General features: G+C 41.4%; 3 protein-coding genes across 8 annotated transcripts; 1 reads left to right on the top strand and 2 right to left on the bottom strand.

Moving 5' to 3' along the window:
- The first annotated feature begins 10 nt into the window (after positions 1-10).
- glra4b (glycine receptor, alpha 4b) lies at positions 11-12,348 on the top strand. Of its 2 annotated transcripts, none has more exons than XR_006981345.2 (10): positions 11-1,606; positions 3,774-3,901; positions 7,700-7,767; positions 7,951-8,174; positions 8,279-8,361; positions 9,549-9,686; positions 9,940-10,314; positions 10,504-10,662; positions 11,299-11,403; positions 11,572-11,708. XR_006981345.2 is itself a non-coding variant. In XM_017459702.3 (10 exons), exons 1-10 carry the CDS (start codon positions 1,542-1,544, stop codon positions 11,845-11,847), a joined length of 1,461 nt encoding a protein of 486 aa, XP_017315191.1. In that variant the 5' UTR covers positions 11-1,541; the 3' UTR covers positions 11,848-12,348. The 2 variants fall into 2 exon arrangements, 1 of the variants encoding a protein (XP_017315191.1); XM_017459702.3 differs by having other exon boundaries at positions 9,940-10,154; positions 11,572-12,348.
- Positions 12,349-13,704: 1,356 nt separating this feature from the next.
- On the bottom strand, positions 13,705-15,804 carry rpl36a (ribosomal protein L36A; the record flags this gene model as incomplete). The annotated part of the gene is given in 5 exon segments (NM_001200131.1): positions 13,705-13,777; positions 14,419-14,541; positions 14,803-14,870; positions 15,190-15,295; positions 15,778-15,804. Coding segments are annotated over 5 exon segments (321 nt in total). The 3' UTR covers positions 13,705-13,756.
- A 4,298-nt stretch (positions 15,805-20,102) lies between these two features.
- LOC108259908 (Ig heavy chain Mem5-like) lies at positions 20,103-23,233 on the bottom strand. 5 transcript variants are annotated; one of them, XM_053676982.1, is made up of 4 exons: positions 22,694-23,233; positions 22,274-22,603; positions 21,047-21,076; positions 20,103-20,567 (listed from the first exon to the last, which is right to left on the bottom strand). In XM_053676982.1, the coding sequence occupies exons 1-4, from the start codon at positions 22,731-22,733 to the stop codon at positions 20,245-20,247; spliced, it is 723 nt and encodes a 240-aa protein (XP_053532957.1). In that variant the 5' UTR covers positions 22,734-23,233; the 3' UTR covers positions 20,103-20,244. The 5 variants fall into 5 exon arrangements, 2 of the variants coding, with proteins under 2 accessions (XP_053532957.1, XP_053532958.1); XM_053676983.1 differs by lacking the exons at positions 22,274-22,603; positions 22,694-23,233 and adding an exon at positions 21,832-22,092; XR_008393692.1 differs by lacking the exons at positions 22,274-22,603; positions 22,694-23,233 and adding an exon at positions 22,645-22,662 and having other exon boundaries at positions 20,450-20,567; positions 21,047-21,274.
- Between the last annotated feature and the right edge of the window lie 1,329 nt (positions 23,234-24,562).

Consider the following 24,562-nt stretch of genomic DNA (forward strand, 5'->3'; position numbering starts at 1 on the left):
GCGAAGTACGAGCGGATCCACGGGCGAGGAGCGACGGTTTTGTTCAAGGACTCAGCAGTGGAAGGGAAGGCACCGTGTCTGTCTTCACACCGCCGACTGATAGATTCCCTCTTATTAAATCTCGCTGGTAAATGTAGACGACTTAAAACTTCAGGCTTGTTTGGCGCACGAACTGCGGCGAACGTCGGTCCTTCAGAAATCGAAAAACGGCGTGTCGATGTTGTTGTGGACTTTTCTGGCCACAAGCTTCAGAATCTTGAAAGTTGCAATCTGATTGGCTCTTCTGTGTTCTCTCTCTCTCTCTCTGCACCTATCTGTCTGTCTTTGTCTTCTGTCTGTCTCTCTCTGTCCATCTCTCTCCTTCTAACCCTCTCTCCATCGTATACTCTTTCTGTCTTACGATAATTCTTTGTCTCTCTTTCTCTGTGTTTAGCTCCTCTCTCTCTTTCACCCTCTCTCTCTCCGTCACTCTGTCTCTCTTTCTATCTCTATCAGTCTGTCTTTATCTGTTTTAGTGTCTCTGGGTTAGTGTTACTCTGTCTCTCACGGTCTTTTCTCTCTCTATCCGTCTGTCTCTCTCGCTCTATCTGTCTCTTTCAGCCTTTCTCTTACTCTCTCTGGCACTTTCTCTCTGTTTCTTTCAATGTCTCCTCTCTTTTTCACCCTCTCTCTGTCTCTTTGTGTCTCGCATTCTCCTCTCTCTCTCGCTCTCGCTTTTATAATCCTCAGATCAGTGAGAGTCCAGGCATCATGAAATATACATCTTCCTCCAGGGCCCCAGACACCCTAAAACTCATCGTCTGCACCACAACAGCGTCATGGCCTTTCACTCCGTGTGTGTGTGAACTTCTCTCCAAGGTCACTTTCCATTATGCATGCTCTCTGGACAGTAGGATGTGCTTTTGAGTTGGAATCCACATCCAGGTGCATCATCTCCATTTCAGTGTCTAATACCATGAACACCATGAATCATTTTCAAACACGTTTTTTTAAAAAAAAAAAAGAACCCCGGTTAAAATCATCCAGGCGTTCGTAATATTTTACACTGTATTACACTACACGCGCGCCTCTAAAAGATCAATCCGCCTCCTGTCACGTCGAATTGGAAAAGAACTCTGTGGAGTGGAAGTCTACAGGTCAGTGAGACGGAGAGAGGAAGCAGGAGATGACGACGGTAAGGGACCGAAGCCCTCGGGTGCGTACGTGTCGCAGATGTTTATTCTGATAAACGTCTTTAAACGCATCACACGCCCTGATGCCCGCACACACACACACACGTCTGCGTCTGTCTCTGCTCCGGTTCCTCCGGCTCGCGTGACCACTGAGAGAGAAAAGAAAAGGAGGGAGAGAGTGTTAAGACTCTTCACCCTCCACAGATATACACACATGGAATAGAAACTTGCTGGCACTTCTCAGAAGAGCTTGATGTGGTGTGTGAGTCCAGCAGTGTGGGAGGAGAAGAGCGTGTGTGTGGAGGGGGGGGAGATCTCGATCCTACGATTTTGGAGCACCACGGTTCATCGAGCAAGAATCCGAGCAGAATGTTCGCACAACTGCAGAAGGTGATGTGGATGTTGGTGCTTTTTCGGCTATGTGGAGTCCTCAGGTAAGGCTTTTAAATGTGAATGAAATTCTGTTGCTCAGGTTTGGATAAGCGTGTATGTGTGCGGATGGAAAAGTATCTGCTCACAAGTTGTGTTGACGTGTGTGTGTGTGTGGAGACTAGGCATGTGACGATTATTATTAATTCAATATATTGTGATATTCAACATGCACCGTATCCAGTGAGTAAGATTTCCTTTTGCTCCTACTTGGAGGGGAAACAGCTGTCTCCTCGCGTTCCTTACCTTGGACAATTCAAGGACTCGAAAATGGAATTTTCCATTTTGGACAAGGAGTGTGTGTGTGTGTGTGTGTGTTTGTGTAGTTGGACCTCTGTAAATAATGATGCTGATGTTTAGAGACAGTGCTGTCTTGATTAATATTTTTGCTGCAAGTGAAGGATCAACATTTACAAGCTTCAGTTAACGAGGCAGACGGCGTCACAACGAGGTCATGTGATCCAATTAAATTCTGCCCGAATGAAAACTTGAGACAGTGGAACAGTCGGACAACGAGAATAAGAGTTCAAGCAAAAACGTTGGCGGTGTAGCTCTCAGACATGCGTAGCCGGGAGCCACAAGAACAAAACTGGGTGGGAGGGGCATACTGTCTCTCACCCTGTCAATCACAGCGACACCGTGGACAACAGTGGGCACCTGTGAGTTCATGTATGTGGAAGAGGGCAGATAGCGCTTTGCTCCGAGTATGTTACGCTGCACCATGAGCATGAGATGCGGTTAGCTGACTTCCTCTGTCTTGGAGGAAGCACACGTTCCTCGATTGGCAGCTGACGTACGATAGGGGAGAGCTGACAGGTGGGCGGGAATTGGCAGGGAATTGGGGATAAAACTTTAGTGTTTTTCATTTTTGGTGATTTCATGAGCACCCGTCTGTTCAAACAGGAAGTGAAGCGAAGGAACACGAGCGTGAAATGGGACTTAATGTGGAATCAGATTCAGTGGAGAGTAAAAGTGATGAGAGAGAGAGAGAGAGAGAGAGAGAGAGAGAGAGAGAGAGAGAGAGAGAGAGAGAGAGAGAGAGAAGTACAGGGAGAGAAGTACAGGGAGAGAAAGAAAAACAGACAGAAAGACAGACTCAGAGTAAGTCAGGAAAAGAACAGATACACAGAGCAAGAGAGAGAGATAGACAGCAAAAGAGTGTGAGAAACAGAGTAACAACAAAAAAAAACAGACAGAGAGCAAGAAAAACAGGGAGAGAGACAGAGTGATGGAGAGAACACAGCTAAAAAGACAGATGTGTGTGTGTGTGTGTTAGAGAGAGAAAGAAAGAGAGAGAGTGCAATCAAAATTCTGAGAGAGACAGAGAAAGAGGGAGGGCATCGTCGTTATTCTTATAATGAGTTGAACTGTCACATATAATATTAACATGTACGCTAACGTCTCGCCGTTTGGGATTCTGACCCGAGGAGATTTCCACACTGTGTTTAAAAGCACTGGACAGGAAGAACGTTCTAGAAAGAGCTCGGAGACGGCCGAGGGGAACTCAGAAGATGCTGAAGATGCGAAGGAGGAGGGTAGCTGTTGTCAAAAATATTCTTTAAAGCTTTAAACACTAACTTTTTAAAAAAAAATTATAAAGATTATGATGCTAGAATGGATTGACGTGATGTCTCAGATCAGCTTGTGCAGAAATCTGGAGCGTTTCCTAAGCTAGTTCATTAGTAAAGCAGCAAGGCAAAGCAAAGGTGGCTGTTCTAATACATTTTGTAATTGCAGTCCCTATGAAATAATAAATTCAGGTCTATCGGGTTGGTGCATAAACAAGCCGCAGTTAGTCCGGAATGTTTCCGGAGTCTTTACTGGAACCGTAAGATCTGATCACATCGCCGCACACTACACTAACTCCCACAGAAATCTCTCATAATGACATATAAAACACTAATAATGACCAGTATCGCATTAAATGATCTCTACTGTTATTATTAGTACATTATTGTAGGTACTAATAAAGAGCCTGCACCTCTTGATCGAAGCAGGCATGGCTACTGTGCTCGGGTACTGTGTGAATCGAATGATCCTTTTCAAGATCTGCCATTTGGGAGATGTCCGTCATCAGGGTTCCCGTCTGTCTGTTTTTTTTTTGTGTTGTTTTTTTTTTAAATTGTCATCTAATTCTAAATCTCTCTCTTTCTCTGTTTCGGATTCTTCCAGGCTCACTTTCGGCAAGGAGGTGAAATCTCAGAATGGTAGACCTAAGCCCATGTCACCATCTGACTTTCTGGACAAGCTGATGGGAAAGACATCAGGCTACGACGCTCGCATCAGGCCCAACTTTAAAGGTGCGGTGCGTCGTTTTCACACATCGGAAAAGTCATCCTTTCAGAGTCACTTGGTGAAACCGTGACTTGCAGTATTAGCATGCAGAGGATCTCGTTCTTCGTTTGTAGGCTTTTTTCCGGCCCTGAAATTAGCTCCGCCCCTCAACGGTAACAGAGCTATTATAATCCGCTCCAGGTAGACCTTTGCAAGCAGTAACGGACTTTAAGATTGCTCAGCTAAAAAACAGCTCTAGGTTGTGACGTCTTCATTAAAGCCCTTTTAGAACTACAAAATACCCAGAATGCACGTCGTGTAAACAAGTTCTCCAAAGAAACATTTCACTGATTTTCTCGACAGCTGCTAATTTAGTCTGCAATCTGAAACACTCATTTTGTTGCATTTATTGCCTAGTAGGAAATATTCTTTCCTTGTCCTTCATCCCTCTTTCCAGCTGCTGATATTCTTGTCTCTTTGAGACACTGGGAAATAGCAGCAGCGTGCAGAGAGGAACCTGCTGATTTCAGCCGGAAATAAAAACGTACAGTCCAAGACTTCACTCGCTTTCTGACCGCAGGAATACAAAGACAATCGCTGATAAAGATGCTGTGTATGTGAGACAGGAAGATACTTAAAAAAAAAACCCAAAAACAACAAGAAGGAAGAAAAGGAGGGGAAAATCGTGTGTGCAGCAGAAATATGTTCTTCTGATCGGCCGGCCTCACCCGTAAATTGCTCAGAAATGCAAAAGGTCAAAAAGTCAAAACCTCGGATTATTCAGAACAGCAACTTTTTCCACAGGAGGACATCTCAGCAGCGTTAATTCTCCACAGGATAAAACTGGCAGATATTGTTTTAAAAATAACGGCTGGAAAAAAAATGTTGAGGAAGTAACTTGATGAAAGGTTGTATATCAAGAGAACAGCGCTAGCCTTCAGCCAAAAGCCATTATCCCTGCTGAAAAAACCCCCCAATAGAAACCATTACAGAAATTCTAATGGTTTCCACTACAAACACCATTAAAACCATTAACAAATGTAGGGTTTTTTTTTTTTTTGGGGGGGGGGGGCATATTCTATCACGGTTTAATGGTTTGTATTGTTTTCCACTAGACATAAACATGCCACCAATAGAATCTGACACATTGCCAGTAGAGACCCACAAGGACCATTATAGTTTCCATTAAAACCAATACAATTCCGATTATAACCATTCAAACCATTTTTTGTAATGGTTTCTATTGGGTTTTTTTTTCAACAGGGATCTTGTGAGGCTAATGATGCGCATTAGTCAGTTCTTAGACCTTATCCAGCTAGCATGTAGTAAGTTGTTAGATATTAGCTAGCTAGTATGAAGTCACTTCATTTAAATTACCTAGTTCATATGTAGTCAGCTCTGAGATATTAACTAGCTAGAATATAGTCAGTTTCTATTTTATATTAGCTAGCCAGTATTTTTTTTTAATATTAGCTAGCTAGTATGTAGTCAGTATTTTTTTTTAAAATATTAGCTAGCTAGTGTGTCATTTTTAAAAAAAAAAAAATTAACTAGCCAGTATGTAGTTAGTATTTTATTAATAGATATTAGCGAGCTAGCATGTCAGTTTTTTTTTTTTTTATATTAGCTAGCTAGTATGTAGTCAGTATTTTTCTTTTTAAAAAAATATTAGCTAGCTAGTGTGTCGGTTTTTTAAAAAAATATTAACTAGCCAGTATGTAGTTAGTATTTTATTAATAGATATTAGCGAGCTGGCATGTCAGGTTTTTTTTTTTAAATATTAGCTAGCTAGTATGTAGTCAGTATTTAAAAAAAAAAAAAAAAAAAAAAAAAAAAAAAAGCTAGCTAGTGTGTCAGTTTTTTTAAAAAAAAATTAACTAGCCAGTATGTAGTTAGTATTTTATTAATAGATATTAGCGAGCTAGCATGTCAGGTTTTTTTTTTTTATGTAGTCAGTATTTTATTTATTTATTTAATATTAGCTAGCCAGTATGTAGTCAGTATTTTTATTTTATTTTTTAAGTATTAGTGAGCTAGTATGCCAGTTTATATATATATATATATATATATATATATATATATATATATATATATATATATATATATATATATATATATATATATATATGTATATATATATATATATATATGTATATATATATATATATATGTATATATATATATATATATATGTATATATATATATATATATATGTGTGTGTATATATATATATATATATATATATATATGTATATATATATATATATATATATATATATGTATATATATATATATATGTATATATATATATATGTATATGTATATATATATATATATATATATATATATATATATATATATATATATATATATATATATATATATATGTATGTGTGTATATATATATATATATATATATATATATATACATATACATATATATATATATACATATATATATATATATAAATATATATATATATATATATATATATACATATAAATATATATATATATATAAAAAAATAAATATATATATATATATATATATATATATATATATATATATATATATATATATATATATATATATATATATATATATATGTATGTGTGTATATATATATATATATATATATATATATATATATATATATATATATATATATATATATATATATATATATATATATATATGTATGTGTATATATATAATATGTATATATGTATATGTTAGTTACCTAGTATGTACTCTGTTAGCTTGCTGGCATGTAGTTATTATTTTACAAGAACAATATAATCACACAGTGGCAGTTGAAACGAGCGAAAAACTTTGTAAGATATTAACATTTACCTCAGATGTGTTGGTCAATTACTAGTTAAAGACCCCGTACAGCAAAATGTCAGCTAACGCTGATCAGCCTGTCTCCTCTCATGAAGATGGTCACGTGAGTAATTTTCCCGTAAACACGCTGAACTTTACGGAGAACGCGGTCTGTTTTATTTCCTGTGCTGTCCACTCCCCGTGTTAACCTACAGACCCAAATTAGTCACTCTGTCTGTTTATCTCTCCTGGTTTTTATTCTCCTCTGTCTCTTGCTTCACCCGTCCACATGGTAGATTATGTTTGACACATTTCCTGCAGGCTCGTGCTCTCATCCCTGTCCTCCTACGCCTCCTCAGCCTCTCACCCTGTCTTCCCAGCACTTTTACCTTAGTCTCTTTTTCCGCTGATTTAATTTATCTCTCTGTCTCTTTTTCTTTTTCTTTTCTCTTTTATTAGCTCACTCGTTCAGTCCTTCTCTCTATAGCTGCGTGTATGTCTCAGAGCTCATCGATCATTCGTTTTTTTTGCGCCGAGATGAAGCCGGACATCGGTGTCTCAGAATGGAAAGTCCCGGCTGATTAGCTGGAAACGTAACTAATGTCCCTAAAGCTCAAGTCAATAAAATGATCATCTCGCTGAAAGCTTACATTATCAAATATTTACCCAAAATGGTTACGACCGGTCAGGCAGTAATTGGAGCAGGTTGGACAGCTGGCATGGATTCCGCAGCGCTGCTCATTAAAATGACTTTCTTTTGCGCTGTCACAATCTGGCAACCTGCTGAATAAATCACCACGTCACCGTTGTCTATAGCCGTGTGCCACAAGTGGAGCGCCAGGTCAATCTCTACCACAATTTTAATTCCTGTTAACTCCTATTAAATCTCAAATGACACTTCTCCAGTGTGTGTGTGTGTGTGTGTGTGTGTGTGTGTGTGTGTATACTCATTTATCTTTTACATGGCACGACTCGGAGGTGTGTGTGTTTCTTTTTCAGGGCCTCCTGTCAACGTCACCTGCAACATCTTCATCAACAGCTTTGGCTCTGTCACAGAGACAACTATGGTACACACACACACACACACACACACACACACACACACACACACTCTCTCTCTCTCAAAATTCTAGTAGTCGATTGTAAGACAAGTAAAGGAAGCTGATAACTACCAGTTTAGCATTTTATCACACACTCATGTCGATCTTTGAATCTCTTTATCGACTCTCCGATTCCCTGTCCTGCCTCAGGACTACCGCTTGAACGTGTTCCTCCGGCAGCAGTGGAACGATCCTCGCCTGGCGTACAAGGAGTACCCCGACGACTCGCTCGATCTGGACCCATCCATGCTGGACTCCATCTGGAAACCTGACCTGTTCTTCGCTAACGAGAAAGGCGCCAACTTCCACGAGGTCACCACCGACAACAAGCTGCTGAGGATCTTTCAGAACGGGAACGTCCTCTACAGCATCCGGTGAGACGATTGAGGAACCGTCGTGGTGCCGCAGAGACTCGGAGTTGTATCGTCAAGCTGACCGCTTGAACGTTTGCTCATGCTTGTCTTTCACTTTCTCTCAGGCTGACTCTGATCCTGTCCTGTCCCATGGATCTGAAGAACTTCCCCATGGACATCCAGACCTGCACCATGCAGCTAGAGAGCTGTGAGTGTTTAATTACTAATCGTTATCCCACAGTGCTGTTCGTTTCTGGATTCTGATTGGTCAGAAGGTCTTGATTACTATAGTAACAGCTCATTCACAGCGTATGCCGTTTGTGTTTTAGTAACTATAACTCTTCAGGATTCGGATCTCGTTTTTGAGACTCGCATTATTTCATTCCTGATTCTCCTTCCCATGCTTTTTCAAACACCCCCATCTCTAAACTCCCAGGCGCGAGCCCTGGGACTTTTATATTTTATTCATTTTTGCCCCGCAGGCGTTCCATAGCATGGTGGGCTCAACGCGTGTCGGCATATTTTCGAGTTGCCCATGTAAAATTAACTGCCTGAGAATCTTTCAGGTTGAAGTCTGAGGGAATGGGAGGACACGTTTTGAACATTGCCTTCCCTTACGACATGGGAGTGGGCGTGACCTACACATCCATTGGCACAAATCACGTCACAACAATGTTTGCTAATTGGGTGAGACGTTTGCAGACATTTTGCCAGTCACATGGTGAGAGTGTAGAGATTTAATGAATGATTACCAGAAGGGGGCACTGTCTTAGAACACGGACATGGTTAAAATCACACGTTATACTCGAGGATGGCCTTAAAAGGTGCCGACGTCCTCCCAGTTAGCTAACAAGGTCGTTGTGATGTTGAGTCGTGAATTGAAAACATAGCTGAAGTGATTTCTTAGCTTTTTTTTTTACACAGTCACACTAGCTATCATGCTAACTGACTAACTAGCTGATTTGCTAACTAGCTAGCAAATAAATAATTGAAGCATCGGTGAGGCTGTAATTCATGTACATGTCAAACCCAGTGTTATCTTTTCCAAATCTTACATAATGTTTTGTTCATCTTTATAAACACGTTACGCCGCCACTTCCCCCCTCTGTTAAAACAATATCGCTTCGTATGGCAATGTGTTCTGGGTCGGTTCTGTTTCTGAAGCGTGAACTAATGTTCCGACTCGTCGAACAAACTTCTCCTGAACTTTTGAGACGGGTCGAAAGCTGGTGATGGTGATCGAACCAAGAGGAAATGAAGACGGGGTGTGTAGAAACGGTGTTAAAATGCGAATTAGTTCCGTCTTTGAGACAAAGGACAGGTTGAAATGTAATTAATTAATTAAATAAAGTAAACGAATCGTGTGTTCATCAGCGACTCTCTCGCTCTCCTCAGTCGGCTACACCATGAATGATCTGATTTTCCAGTGGCTGGATAAAGGTCCTGTGCAGGTGGCTGATGATTTAACGATGCCTCAATTCGTTCTGAAAGAGGAGAAGGACCTGGGATACTGCACCAAGCACTACAACACCGGTACGACACGCACGTGCGCGTACATGTGAATGCACACAAAACACTGCTTAGGTCAAAGGTCTAATTGCATTTAAATGAATTCAGAGTGCAGAAATGCCACAGGACTTCAGAAACGCGCTCTGACCTTCTTGTATGCAGATTTTTGTGGAAGCGGTGTGTAATGAGAGTAGTTTTTTAAGGAGAGGCATCACTTACGGAATATTTACTGAAGTTATTATATGGGTACTGATGTATCGGGCTTGTGTTTGGCCAGGTAAGTTCACCTGCATCGAGGTGAAGTTCCACCTGCAGAGGCAGATGGGATATTATCTGATCCAGATGTACATTCCCAGCCTGCTGACGGTCATCCTGTCCTGGGTTTCATTCTGGATCAACATGGACGCCGCACCGGCTCGAGTCGGCCTCGGCATCACCACCGTCCTCACCATGACGACGCAGAGCTCCGGCTCCAGGGCCTCGCTGCCCAAGGTTTTACATAACCGTCTCTCCAACCATCCAGACATCAATCAGTTCATAGTACTGATCTATGGCCTCACTACCCAAGCTGTCATTCATCCATCCATCGATTTATCCATCTTCAGTATTGTAGCAAAACGGATCTCCATCCATCCATCCACTGTACTGCAAGGTCTGGCTGCAGAGACTCCTTAATTATGTTTTATTGTTTTATCTGTCCCTCCATCCCTCCCTGCATTCATCTGTCCATCCCTCCAACATTCTAACCATTCATAGCATAGCTGCTACTCCTCCTTTCAACCTTCTATTTGTCAATCTGTGTGTGTGTGTGTGTGTGTGTGTGTGTGTGTGTGTGTTGTAGGTGTCCTATGTGAAGGCGATAGATATCTGGATGGCGGTGTGTTTGCTGTTCGTCTTCGCCGCGTTGTTGGAGTACGCTGCTGTGAACTTCGTCTCTCGGCAACACAAAGAGCTCTTCAGACTCAGGAGGCGACTGCAGGAAGAGCGGCGTCAAAGAGCCGTGAGTGACCGCACCGAGCCCCGCCCCTACACAAGCCCACATGCGCACACACACGAACACGCACACCATGGCCACGTCACAGCTATATTACAAACGTCTCGGCGTTATCAGTCCACAACGGATGTGTCCCAAACTACAACCTGTTCACTGAATAGGTGACATATACACTGATTTGCCATGTAGCGCAACGTTTGTCCATGTGCTAGCGTTGCCCGACAGTGTAGCATGATGAAATTCAGTGCAATCATGAAGAGAAGTTAAAAAAAAAAGTCCAAATGAGGTTCAGAATACCCATAATGCAAAGCAGTTGAAACTGATACGAGACCTCCAGTCTGCAGTGAATAGAGTGATGAGGCGCATGCTGTTTATTTGGCCTACATAGTGAGTAGGGTGCAGAGTTTCAGACAAACAGAATGGACAGCAAATGGATATTAGTATATCAGGGGTTCTCAGATGTTTGTGTGTGTGTGTCTGTGCATGTGCATTTTGCTGGGATTTGCACTGACCTAGTTTCAGAGTCTCAATTGTGTGTGTGTGTAGAGAACACGAGAGTGAGGCGATGATTTGCTCCGTGAATAAATAATGTGTTATGCCCATTTCTGAGTAAACTCTGTGTGTGTGTGTGTGTGTCTTCAGGCTTCAGGTCAGTTTGGTGGAGCTGAGACGAAAAGCAAGAGCAATGATGTTACAGGCAGCACAACATCCTACAAGAACACAAAACACTGCAGTGCTTGTGCACAGGTATACACACAAACACACACTGTCTTTATAAGGTGCTGCTGTTTTTATATCTAATGGGTGATACATATGTTTCTGGAACCTGCCGTAATAAAACAGCAGCTCTACTGTATACCTGCTGTGAGTCTATACACTTCCGGGTTACCCTTATCTGTCTTCTGTTCTTCTCAGGAGTCAGCTCAACACAACGAGGATTTCTTCTTGTCCAGTTTCGGTTTGGACGTCCACCTGTCGGGAGATGGTCCCCTCTCCGAGGCAGCGGCCATATTCGCCTCTCTTCCTCCAGACCACTCGCTGTTCCAGATCCGCCGCCGGTTTATCGACCGCGCCAAACGGATCGACACCGTCTCGCGCGCGCTCTTCCCCCTCAGCTTTCTCGTCTTCAACGTCTTCTACTGGCTCACATACAAAGTGCTGCGCAATGAGGATCTGCACGCCGTCCTGTGAACAGGCAGCACCGCACCGCCGTCGTGTCTTCACCGGGAGTGTGGAAGATCTCATGGAAATTAACAGGAACAGACTTGTAGGAGCATCTTGTTCGGGTCCCATGTCACTTTCTGTAGCTCATCTTTACCGCATAACCTTCCTGCCTGATCACTAACCTTACACACTTACCACACTATCAGGTGACGAGTCGTTCATGTCGCTTGTGCTTGCTTGTGGGTGTGGCCTATTCAGCAGTTTTTTGTTTCATTTTGTAAACTGGAGAAATGGAAATAGCTATATATATATATATATATAGTTAACTAGATGAACATGTATGAAATTACACTTGTCAGTGTGAAATTTTGTTGTTACGTGCTTCAACAGTCATAGGATGTTCACTCACCAGAGGCATCATCGAACTTTACTTGCTTCCGAGCGTTATTTTTTTTCTTCCTATTGTCTCTAAAGTGGCAAAACTCTTTATACATGTAAACAGGAGCGATAAAAGTGTTTCATATTTAATTTACTGGTTTCAGGTTGTGTTTTATGTAGCCGACCCCCCCACCTGTCACATAGTGCAGAATAAAGTAACCAAGAGGAACAGATTGAACAAAAAATGTTCAGTAAAAGACAAGAATAGTCTTAAATCTCACTTTTAAGAGATATCTAACTAGGGCTATGGTCCGCTACCATAGCAGCATTGTACATGTAACACACACACCACTTGTTAAAAATGTATGAAGGGGTGGAAGTAATCTCTGCCTCACGATCCAGACGCCATTCCACAGCAGCCTTCGCTACAGGAAGTGGGGTCACGTTTGTTCCTGTGGAGATACCAGAGGCAGTGTTCCAACAACTCTCACACTCTATATCCACACACACCGACACCAATCTGTCAATCACGGTCATCCAGAGCACTGTGAACACTAGTCATGAATCACAAATATGATCTCCCGAAGCGATTGCCCATGTCAGTGATTCAGCCCTTGAATCTGTCAGGAGAGCGAGGAGTCTCCTTCCCTGTGGCTGAAAGATGAATCCCAAAGAGTTAAAGTGAACCATGAGGTAACAAACAGACCCTGAACTCCACAGTTTCCATGCTCCATGTGAACAAGTTCTGAGGAGATGCACATAAATAAATAAACCAAGGCTACAACAGCGTAGAAACCTGAAATACTTCCAGCCATTGAGCAGGAATAGATGCTGGGTGTATGACAGAATAAAACCTTCATGTTGATATTAGTGAGCAACTTACACATCAGTAGTCTGGGTTTATTACTGTAACCGCAAGCTAGCTCTCATCTTCGCTATGCTGTGTATGAAACCGTTCACACCCCTCCTACAGGATCTGGAGCAGCCCAGACACCAGGTAAAGCCGTACATGTCAAAAACTTGCATATTCATTGATTATTCAATAAATTAGGGAGATCTCACAGGGGAAAAACAAAACTAAACCAAAGTTACAGATGGAACAACACTTATTACCGTAAACGTAATAAACGTAAAGAAGGAATTTCATCGTCTGGTCTTGTGCGAGTGAAAATAACTTAAGATGGTCACCAAGTGCACACCTTACTGGAACTTTGGTTTGAAAGTGCAGTGGGTGTAAGAGAGCTCCTCATTCACCACCATTCATATGGTTTTTGTGGAACATTTTGTGAATTAAAGTATTAATAACGCAGAAATAGAAGAACAGGCACCACAGAGTAAGAACTAGATCAATGACAAACAGAAGCTGTGCTAGGATTTAAACTCAACATTTCACAGAATCTCACCATCACCCGAGTTAGACTCTGAAGTGTATCAGGAGTTCTGAACTGGAATTACAATGTAATAAATAAATGCAGTAGGTAAGCCGGGGTGGTTTAGTTTTTTGTATACAACTTTTATTGACAGATGAACAACCACAAAAGAAAGTCCATGGTCCAGCTTAGAACTGGATGACCTGGCCCTATAACACACAGAGAGAGAGAGAGGAAATTAGTTTCATCATAACAAATGCACTACTACGACATACACACAATTTGTTAAACAGAACCCATAACCTTGCTCTTTTTGAGCAGTATAGGAGATGTTACAAGTTCCATAAAGTGTAAAATTACTGCCGATACGTTCTTAGATGTTAGACATCGACTGTAAACTAAAACGTGGTGGTGTCTGCCTGATTATATTGTTCATATAAAATTACATCAGCGGTTTGAAATTGGTATTGGTGACTATCAATTCATAAGAAAACCAAAAATCAGAGAAATGGCTAATATATTCTAAACGTGTAAAGCCTAAATAGCATTCATACAATCGATGATTTTAGATTCACGTGTCGATGAGAGATGTTTTACTGAGAAGACTCTTGGCGTATTTTGCATTCTGCATTAACTCATAGCAGCGTACAGTGTAAACCGTGTGAAGGTTGCCAGGTCTGTAGTTAATCAGGAATATAATACAATGTGAAAAGCCACCATTTTAACACAGACTTCACACAAACACTACACACGAGCTGTAGAGAACATGGTGACCAGATCAAGTGCGTTTCCAGAATCCCCCGAGATCTGATTTTGTGTGTGTGTGAGAGAGAGAGATGTAAAACCTCACCTTTCTCTTCTTGTCACCTCCCAGCTCAAAGTGTTTGCACCTCTTAATAGCCAGCATCCTCTTGGAGCGGCAGTTGGGCTCCACGCACTCCAGCCTCAGCACGATCTTCTTTGTGGTTTTGGCCTGGAAGAGAGACAAGGCGCTTTATTTTTAAACACTGACGTTCAGAATCAGAAAGATTGCAACCAAAAAACAACTATGATAAGTTAAGAAGCATCCCATCAGCCAGGGTTTTTAATTAGAGACGTGATCATACAAAAAATACCACATCAAGTATAATACCGCACGTTTAATAAAAATAATTTTAAAAACCCCAACATCTGGATCTTATACACTACTAATCCACCGTATCCCCGATAACCTGAATCATCTCATCACTCGTACCTTTTTCCGGAATATAGGCTTCGTCTGGCCTCCGTAGCCGCTCTGCTTTCTGTCGTATCGCCTCTTACCTGAAACACAGACAATATACGTCTATAAATCGCTCATACCACCAGCAAACATCATGTACAAGGGGTTAAAACCTTTTTTCCCCTCTGAATCCCAAACAGCACTGAGCTTCTCCTCGAGTGAACTACATGGGGAAGTGTATGAAATGGATGTTTATATGAAGGCTATAGGTATGTAACTGGAATCCAGTGTGGATGGGGCCTGCATTACTGTTCAATCAGCCACACTTTAGCCCCTATGTAGGGCACTTCATGTAGGCGTTTGGGATTCATCCCAGAGAGAGAGAGAGAGAGAGAGAGAGAGAGAGAGAGAGATCTTTACCCTGGGCATACAGGGAGTCCTTTCCCTTCTTATACTGGGTGACTTTGTGAGGCTGGTGCTTCTTGCACTTCTTGCAGTAAGTCCTGCGAGTTTTCGGCACGTTCACCTGCAAAATAAACCCCACATTTAGCTCAATGGCTCACAGACACGCCAGAACCTCAGATAAGGAGCTACAACATTAAGAAAATAGACGCACGTGAGAGCTGGAAATTAAACGACAGTTACATGTTCAACACGTTTAGCTTACATGCTAATATTTCTTCGCACGAAGTCCAGACTCTACAGCAGATTAATGACTTCAAAATCTATCCCTTTTTAAAAAAAAAAAATAAGCAGCTGTAGTTTTATTCTATATTTCTCTAACAGCCTCTCTCTGAGGCAGCCATCTTGACTTCTTAACCCATCATCAATCTACCGGCATAGACACAGATTATGTTCAATTTAGACAAATCTGTTAACAAATACATCGCGGAATATGGCCGCGTATTGTTATAAAAGCATACACTGGTGATTATTCAATGATAAACTCGAGATATCAGCGAGATTAAATCGGATTCTAGGTGAAATACTTCACAACAGTCTACTTACCATGGCTGCCCTCGTAGCGCAGGAGCGAAAGAGGAAGTGGATTCGGCTCGCGCGGGTTTAGTACCGGGTCATGCGGAAACAGGAGACACAATACAAGGCAACGGCGCCATCTTGTGTTCAAAATGTCGCTAGTTTGAAACCCTGTGTTTGAATCATTTATCTGTTTTGGCCCCGTCGATGTTATGAAACAGAAGCATTTTAAAATGTATTAAATATTTTATATATATATATATATATATATATATATATATATATATATATATATATATATATATATATATATATATATATATATATATATATTATAAAGCGTTCAGATAACACGTTTATAACACATCATAACTTTATTCTTGTCGTATATTAACATTTGTTAATTTGATATTTAACAGTGATTGAACAAATAAAGAAATAAAAGATAAACTGAATGATACAGAGCACATTTAATCATTTCGTTTACCTGATTTTGTTTCACAGTAAGATACAGCGTTGCAGATCTGTCAAGCGTTTTATGTTGAAGTAAAACTAATCTAGCTAGCTATTTAACTTTACTAGCTAGCTTTACTAGCTTTACCTGTTAGCTAGCTTGTTTCTTTCATTTCTTTCTTCAAATGATATCATAAAATACTTTTTTTTTTTAAATTTAGAATAAAAATTCTAATATCTAGATAGAATATCTATCTATCTATCTATCTATCTATCTATCTATCTATCTATCTATCTTACGTTTACATTTATTCATCTAGCAAACACTTTTATTCGAAGCAACTAACAAATGAGGAAATACAAGCAAAGAGATATATCAATCAGTAGTGCTACCATGCTAGATTTTTAACTGAGTGTTAGAGGAGCAAAGTGCACAGTAGAGGTTTATTTATTTATTTATTTATTTATTTATATTGGGGACAAGTTAGGGGTTAGTTAAGTGGTCACGGAAGAGGTTTTTTTATTGAAGATAGTGACGGATTTTGCAGTCCGGATTGAGGTTGAAAGTTCATTCCACCACTGAGGGACAGTCAGTTTTAGGGTTCTGGAAAGGGACCTCATGCCTTGCTGAGTAAGCAATACCAAGCGTGAGTTGTTAACTGAAGGCAGGTTGCTTGAGGGAATATTAACCTCTAGGAGAGTGTTGAGGTAGGGGGTGCTGTTCCAGACAAGGAATTGTATGTGAGCATCAAGGCCTTGAATTTGATGCGGGCAGGCAGGGATGATGAGAAGCTCAGTTTGTGCCAAGTTGAGCTTAAGATGGTGTTCCTTCATCCAGTCCGAGATGTCAGTTAGGCAGCCAGAGATGAGTGCTGAGATTGATCGAGCTTCAGTCTGGAAGGACAAATAGAGCTGAGTGTCATCAGCATAGCAGTGATATGAGACCATGAGACTCAGTCATAGGCCCAAGAAATGTAGTTTGAATAGAAAAGAGCAGTGGACCCAGAACTGACCCCCTGGGGAATCCCAAATGTGAGTTGATGAGATTCAGATACCCTTCCTTCCATGAAATCTTGAAGGGTCTGCTTGAGAGACCGGATTCCAACCAGTGCAGAGCCGTTCTGGTAATGCCTAGACCGGAGTTGACGGGAAGATCCGATGTGTCACAGTGTCAAAGGTATCAGATCTATGTATGCATGTATGTATGTATGTATCATATGTAGACATTTCCATTCCACTTCCAAGATTTCAGCATCACCAGGGTCAGAGCTTTTTGCCATGTCACGCCGAGCTCACATTACCACAACAGCATACAGAGTCCGAGGCTGTCGCCGCACCACACCGAGGTCCTCACAACACGGCAGGACGACACACCACTCTGGGATCATCAGTGCACATTACGTCAGGATCACCGCACTTCTAATGCTACATGCCGAGCAGACACTCCCCACGTCGACACTCTGTGTGTGTGTGCCTGGGAAACACTCGAGGCAGCCTCAAAGCACTCGGAAGTCTAAGTAAAGCGCAAAAAGGAAGAATGAAATCCGATGCCTGGGAATCGGACCTTTGGGTTGAAGGAACGGGTTTACGGGCAAGGCGTCGCCTGTACGCCCGGTTACACGTCGGATTCTCGTGCCACTGTAAGTAAGTAAGTACTGTCAAAATAACACCCTGACTTGCTGATTCGTGCCAGTTGTTTGGCCTTTCAGCCCTGGCAGCTTGCATACAGCATGAGTTGCCCCTTTTTAAACGCATGGCTAAACCGACATCCGGCCGTTATGACTTCTCAGATGACTCCATTACTGTAGACAATGGATCCCTGCTCAGGGCCATCGTAGAACATTCGATCCACTTTTGACTCCTGGGACACATACTCCTGAGACTGTTTATGCAAAAATGTTTTGTGTTCCTCTCTAGCCCTGGAGAATACACGGAACCTTTCTGTACACTCATGAACATTCTGGAGTGTGGCGTCAGGCATTCTGGCATAGGAACATGTTGGACTACCCGGCTGTCTGCGGGCAGTGGCTGGGAGTAGCGCTCTGTTGGTAACAAATGCAGAACGATTGGTCGTGTCACCTTTGGTGTTGCACATGGCCTTCAGGTGAAACAGGTATTATCCAACATTGAAACACAACACATGACGGCTCAGCGCAGAAGTGGCTATGAAACTATTCTCTGTGCTACTGCAAATTTGACCATTAAATTTGTCTGCTAAATTCACAGGATGACACCATTCCTTTACCTGAAAATCATGACTGTTTAAAAGAAATTGTTTCTTCATGTAGCATTCGATCTGATCTTTCTGATACTCCTTTGTTCAATAGTAAGTATGTTTTTGTAGACAGATCGCGTTCTAAGCCCGTCAATCTCACACTCCTCTCTAGACAACAGTCTAATCTCTTCCTGTGCTAAACCAACAGCTCTCGCGATCGTCAAAACAAAGACTGTTGTCGGTTGTGGATGTTACTAGAACTGCAGTTATGACCTCAGATGGACCGATCTGGAGACATGCAAGTTGGTTAAAAGCTGTTAACAAATGAGCTCTGCCCATTCTGTTTTTCCTCCACCTATTCTCTATGACAGGTAGCCCATTCGGGAACGTAACTGTACTCCTGACGAGGTCTGAGCATCGGTGAACGTGTCTACAGAGGAAGGAAGTCCTGTCCTGCTGGCTGACCTAATTCATATTATACACACATACATATAGTTTTTTCCTGTATTAGCTCTCATTACAAAACCATTAACATGTTTTTCTGTGGAATCATATCATGACTTTCCTGTGAAAGGGTGATTACTTTAGAGAATTCCTTTTGGTTTATTCTATGCTACGCTAGAATAAAAGAGAGGAATGAAAGGAAATTCTCTTATATCATGTACTCTCATATTATGAACTGTATTAAGACACCTTGGTTATGGGGAATACTGGGTTTCTGTTTGGGTGTCTCTGTGCTATCAAATACCTATGATGAATGTATTCATTTAATTACCTCGGTGAATAAACTGATCAAGTGCCATCTCTATTATAGCTGACACATGTATTTTCTGTCTCTTGACAGAGACAGAAAATGAAAAGACTTATTTTCATAGTGTGCTGTGTGTTTTGTCTATCTGTCTGGCACCAGTAAAAACTGTCCACACACTGCTTTTATCAATGTGTATAAATACTTCTGTTTTGCATGAATAAAACGGAAGTATCCGTGAGCATGCATGTGTCCGGGTGTGTTCACTTAGGCTCCCCAGATCTGAAACGCTCTGAGGAAAACCACACTTCCTAGCTCATAGCAGCACAGAAGTAAAAATTAATAGAAGTAAGTAATTGTAACACAGGCTGAAAGGGCTGACGGAGATCTGAAGACATAAATATGAGATTCCTGAGATACATGGAAATCCAACACTATCTATCTATGTATCTTTCTGACTTAGCTTTATAAATGTGTATATAATGATATGATTAACAGTCTCTGAATGAACTCATTTCAGATTCGTTTTGTCTCATTTGACTGAACACGTTTCCGTTTCCAAGAAGAAGCTCCTCATTTACATGGAGCTAAAATTACACACTGCAGGTCAGCAGGTGTTTCCTGAGTGTTCCTCCATCCATGATGTGTGACGTGTCGGTGTGTGTGTGCGTGCGTGTGTGTGTGAGCTCTGATAATCGGACGTAACACACTTTCTTATGTGCTGCATTTGTTACAGAAATCTACCACTACATACAAAAACAACTTATAATAAGAAAAACATACAATCGTTGATATGTTGAATTTTTCTTATGTAATCAGATCTTTATTCAACATTTAAGGAAGGAGTCTCCAGTGTCAGTGCTTTGTAACAGTCAGAAAGTTTTCCACCACCGTGTTTCTGTTACCACACACTTCAGGAAGGACTTACACAAACAGTTCTCTTTTTCAGAATTGCAATTTTATTCAAATTCTATTTTAGTTACATGCAGGAGTTGATATTCTTTCTTTCTCTACAGATTCATCTTTAACATCTATAAGCCTTTGCTGAAAAATTCATATATATATAAAGCTGTAATCGGGTTCATTCGCTGCATTCGGACTTCTTGATCTTCACCAACGCGGCTTTTCCTCCAGCAGACACTTCACATGTGATGACTTTATCGTTTTCCCAATCGCAGCTGTCGATGGTCAAATAGCTGCTCAGTGTGAATTTCTTATTGGCTTGCTGCTGTGCAGAGCCGGTGATGACTCCACTGGTGACCGAGTTCTCGTTCACGAGCCAACGCACATCAGCAAAACCACTGGCCAGGTCGCTGGCCAAACACACTAGAGTGGCTTTGTTAGACTTCAGCTCTTCACTGGACGGAGGGAGAACGGTCAGAACAGGATCCGGGAGAGCAGCGTCTGATTCCACACACAGCGGGAGATATTCATTACACAAAATAACACTAATCTAATGTGCAGATAGGAATGGAATACAGTTTTAAATGAACGTTGGAACGTTTCCGTTATGAACGGAGCATTAAATCTGTCTGTCTGGCAGAATATCAGAAAACAAAACTAATGTAAGCACTAGAACGGATTTATACTTTGTGTTTTGAGAGATTGCATATAAAAGCTCTGAATTAACATTTAATCATTTCAATCAATTTCAAGCAAATTACACATCAAGAAAACAACTAAACAATCCTCTGTCTCTTCTGTTACACAAACAAAATATTCCAAACGGACCGAGACACAAACGAATAAAAGAGATGAAATGTGTGTAAATAAATTCCTCAAACTGGATAAAGAAATAAAAGTTGATGCTAGAACATGCCGTGTGAATCCGAAGCAGTGGAGAAGTCTAGTGTAGGAAAAAAGAGCTGAGAAGTTTTACTTACCGCTGACGATCAGCTTTGTTCCTTGGCCGAATACCACAGCGATTCGTTCAGCGTCCTCACACGTACAAAAACCTCCTCGGATACAGAAGTGAAAGCAGAAGAACTGAAACGTCCTCCAGACTTCAGCTCAATCTTCTAGTGTCTACGATCAGCACACACTCCTTTAAGATCCCATTCCAGTGTCAGTGAATCACACGTCTCTGTTCTACACGCTTCTGTTCACACGTCCTGTTAGGAGAATCAGAGCACATCATCAAACCTTTACTGGAGAATCAAGAAACATGAACAAGAACGAAAAAGAAGAAGATCCACATCCAGGAGATCTTCAGCTCTGATCGTTCCCTAACACAGACTGAGGATCTCCTTTTGGACAGCAGAGGCCTGTGACCATGGATTTCGGTGGTGCAGGACGACACTGATAACGACATAACCCCAAACTAGAATAATTCTGTAATAAGCAGTTGAGAGTGAATAAGACATGAACTTGACTGACATGAATGAGGACTTCATGAAGATGAACATTTGTTGAAAGGCTGATATACAGTATATGGTGGGGTTCTGCCTCTCCTGCCCCTATGGACGAGCTGCGACTGTTCACATTGTCGTCACTTATGTGTGTCACTAATCCCAAAAATCCCAAAAAAAAGTGTCTTCAGTGAACATCAAGTGTTTCCACTTCAGTTCCAGTGATTTGAAGTTCAGGTTTTTGTTGTTTCTCGTGTTGTGTGAAAGCAGAAGTGAGTGTGAGCAGTGAGGAGGTTTTTGTCATGGTGTATATCACTGTGATACGTTCTCTTTAGCAGAGCCGTCCCATGTCCTACAGTAATACACTGCCGAGTCTCCCACCTCCACATTACTGATAATCAGTTTGTAATCTGATTTAGAGGAGGATGTTGATGTGAATTTAGCAGACGAGAAACCAGATCTATAGGAAGGAGATCTCCAGCCATTTTGATAGAATAAAACATTCTGAGGAATTCTTCCAGGAACCTGTTTGAACCATTCTGCACCATCTGTGACTGTTTTCATAAATGTGGAATAAGAGGTCGTACCGTATCTGTGATCTTCTACTGTGTAGGATTCAAAGTGTCTTCAGTGAACATCAAGTGAGTTTCCACTTCAGTTCCAGTGATTTGAAGTTCAGGTTTTTGTTGTTTCTCGTGTTGTGTGAAAGCAGAAGTGAGTGTGAGCAGTGAGGAGGTTTTTGTCATGGTGTATATCACTGTGATACCCACTCTTTAGCAGAGTCGTCCCATGTCTGACAGTAATACACTGCCGAGTCTCCCACCTCCACATTACTGATAATCAGTTTGTAATCTGATTCAGAGGAGGATGTTGATGTGAATTTAGGAGACGAGAAACCAGATCCATAGGAAGGAGCGCTCCAGCCATGATAATTTCTTAACACATGCTGAGGAACTCCTCCAGGAACCTGTTTGTACCAGCGTGCAGCACTACCAGTGACAGTCCCCAGATTACAGTCCATGGTGGCCGTCTGTCCTCGAGTCAGCGTGAGAACAGGAGGCTTCTGAGTCAACACAGTCACACCACTGACACCTGGAATAAAAACAGCACACGTTACATGGCTTCATGCTCACACTAGATGGAGTTGAAATGCTGATGAGCTCCAGAGTTGTGAAATCCTACATGAGAGAGCAGTGAGGAGAGAGCAGAGCGCTGGCAGCATGGTGTCCGTGTGTGATGGGACTCTCGTGCCGAGTGAAGAGACGAGCAGCGTGAGGAGCAGATAAAGGAGAGACTGCAGGGACGTGCTATAAGAGAGACAGGAGGAGGGGCAGAGGGAGGAGACGCTCAACAACACACACCACAGCTGACCCACTACATTACTGTCATGTGCTACAGAGTCCACGTCTTTACATCTTTACATCTTTACACCGAGTTATTTACAGTCAAAGTTATCATGCTGTATCTATTTCAGTATTTCTATCATCTGTGGAATCCTACAGCTTCACTCAGTTTCACTCAAATACATTTTAGAGGGATTTATTTTGAACGCATTAACGTACAGAGTTCGTCATTCTTCCGCTCAGAGAGAAGTGAAAGAGAGAAACCACATCATTTACATGGAGCTGAAATGACAGATCGGGGGTCAGCAGGTGTATCCTGAGTGAGAGACGACGTCCACACACTGATTAGGACTCGGAGTCGTCTCTTGGGGAAAATCTCCACATCAGTGCTCCTCTCTCTCTCTCTCTCTCTCTCTCTCTCTCTCTCTCTCTCTCTCTGAGCTCCTTCACCACCCCCTCATGCTGTACTGAAGTGTGAAAACTGAGAAAAAGTGAAAAGTTGTAATTAGAATTGTGATGCTATTGAGATATAATGTTCCATATAAAAATTCATTATTTCTGGATGGGACTTTTTAAGGAAGTAGTTCTCCTTTAAAATGTATAAATGCAAAAAGTCTATTTGAACAAAAAAGACATAGCCGTTTTGAAGCCTTGTTCAATAGCATTTAATGTTGTTCTTGTATACGGTCAGGTCCATAAGTATTTGGACAGTGACACACTTTTCGTAATTTTCCCTCTGTACGCCACCACAATGGATCTGAAATGAAGCAATCAAGATGTGATTGAAGTATAGACTTTCAACTTTACTTCGAGGGGAAAAAACAAAACAGAACTGTCAGTGAGATAGCGGAAACTTTGGTGGGGCGAATCAACAATTTCGTTCTTAAAAAGAAGGAATGCAACTAGAGAGTTCAGCAACACCGAAGGGCCTGGAAAACTATCGCAGAATTCTTTCTTTGTCGATGAGAAATCCCTTCAAAACTTCTAGCCACGTCAAGAACACTCTGGTGGAAGTAGGTGTATCATTGTCAAAGTCTGCAATCAAGAAACGCTTTCATGAATGTAAATGCAGATGGTTTACCTCAAAATGCAAACAATTGGTAACACTCAAGAACAGAAAGGCCAGATTAAAACCTCTAAAAAAGCCTGGCCAGTTCTGATGCAAGAGGAACTTGTACCAGAATGATGGGAAGAGAAGAGTATAGAGAAGGAAAAGAAGGGCTCATGATCCAAAGCATATTACATCATGTCTCAAACATGGTGGAGGAAGTGTTATAGCATGGGCGTGCATGGCTGCAGGATGAACTCGGAAGCGTATAGAGCTACACTTTCTGCTCAGATTCAGTCAAATGCTGCAAAACTTATAGCGAATGATGGCGCTTCACAGTACAGATGGATAATGACCCAAAACATACCGCAAGAGCAATCCAAGGGCTTCTCAAGGCAAGGAAATTACATGTTCTTAAATGTCCAATGACCTCAACCCAATTGAGCAAGCTTTTCACTCACTGAAGACAAAACTGAAGGAAGAAAGAGTCACAAACGAGCAGCAAGTGAAAGCAGCTGCAGTAAAGGCCTGGCAAAACATCTCAAGGGAGCATTTGGTGATGTCCATGGGTTCCAGATTTCAGTCACTGACTACAAAGGATTTGCATCAAAGTATTAAAACCAATCCTAATATTTATGAATATGTTAGTCTGTGCAGTTA

This window comes from Ictalurus punctatus, chromosome 28, assembly GCF_001660625.3.
Source record: "Ictalurus punctatus breed USDA103 chromosome 28, Coco_2.0, whole genome shotgun sequence".
In the NCBI taxonomy this organism is placed as follows: domain Eukaryota; kingdom Metazoa; phylum Chordata; class Actinopteri; order Siluriformes; family Ictaluridae; genus Ictalurus; species Ictalurus punctatus.

Coding starts and splice junctions, on each gene's coding strand:
- glra4b (XM_017459702.3), top strand. CDS start 1,542: ATGTTCGCACAACTGCAGAAGGTGATGTGGATGTTGGTGCTTTTTCGG. Junction 10,155..10,503: donor CCAGGGCCTCGCTGCCCAAG/GTTTTACATAAC, acceptor TGTGTGTTGTAG/GTGTCCTATGTGAAGGCGAT. Junction 11,404..11,571: donor ACTGCAGTGCTTGTGCACAG/GTATACACACAA, acceptor TGTTCTTCTCAG/GAGTCAGCTCAACACAACGA.
- LOC108259908 (XM_053676982.1), bottom strand. CDS start 22,733: ATGCTGCCAGCGCTCTGCTCTCTCCTCACTGCTCTCTCAT. Junction 21,077..22,273: donor CTCTGCTAAAGAGTGGGTAT/CACAGTGATATA, acceptor TCGCTGTGGTAT/TCGGCCAAGGAACAAAGCTG. Junction 20,568..21,046: donor AACAAAGCTGATCGTCAGCG/GTAAGTAAAACT, acceptor GTGTGGAATCAG/ACGCTGCTCTCCCGGATCCT.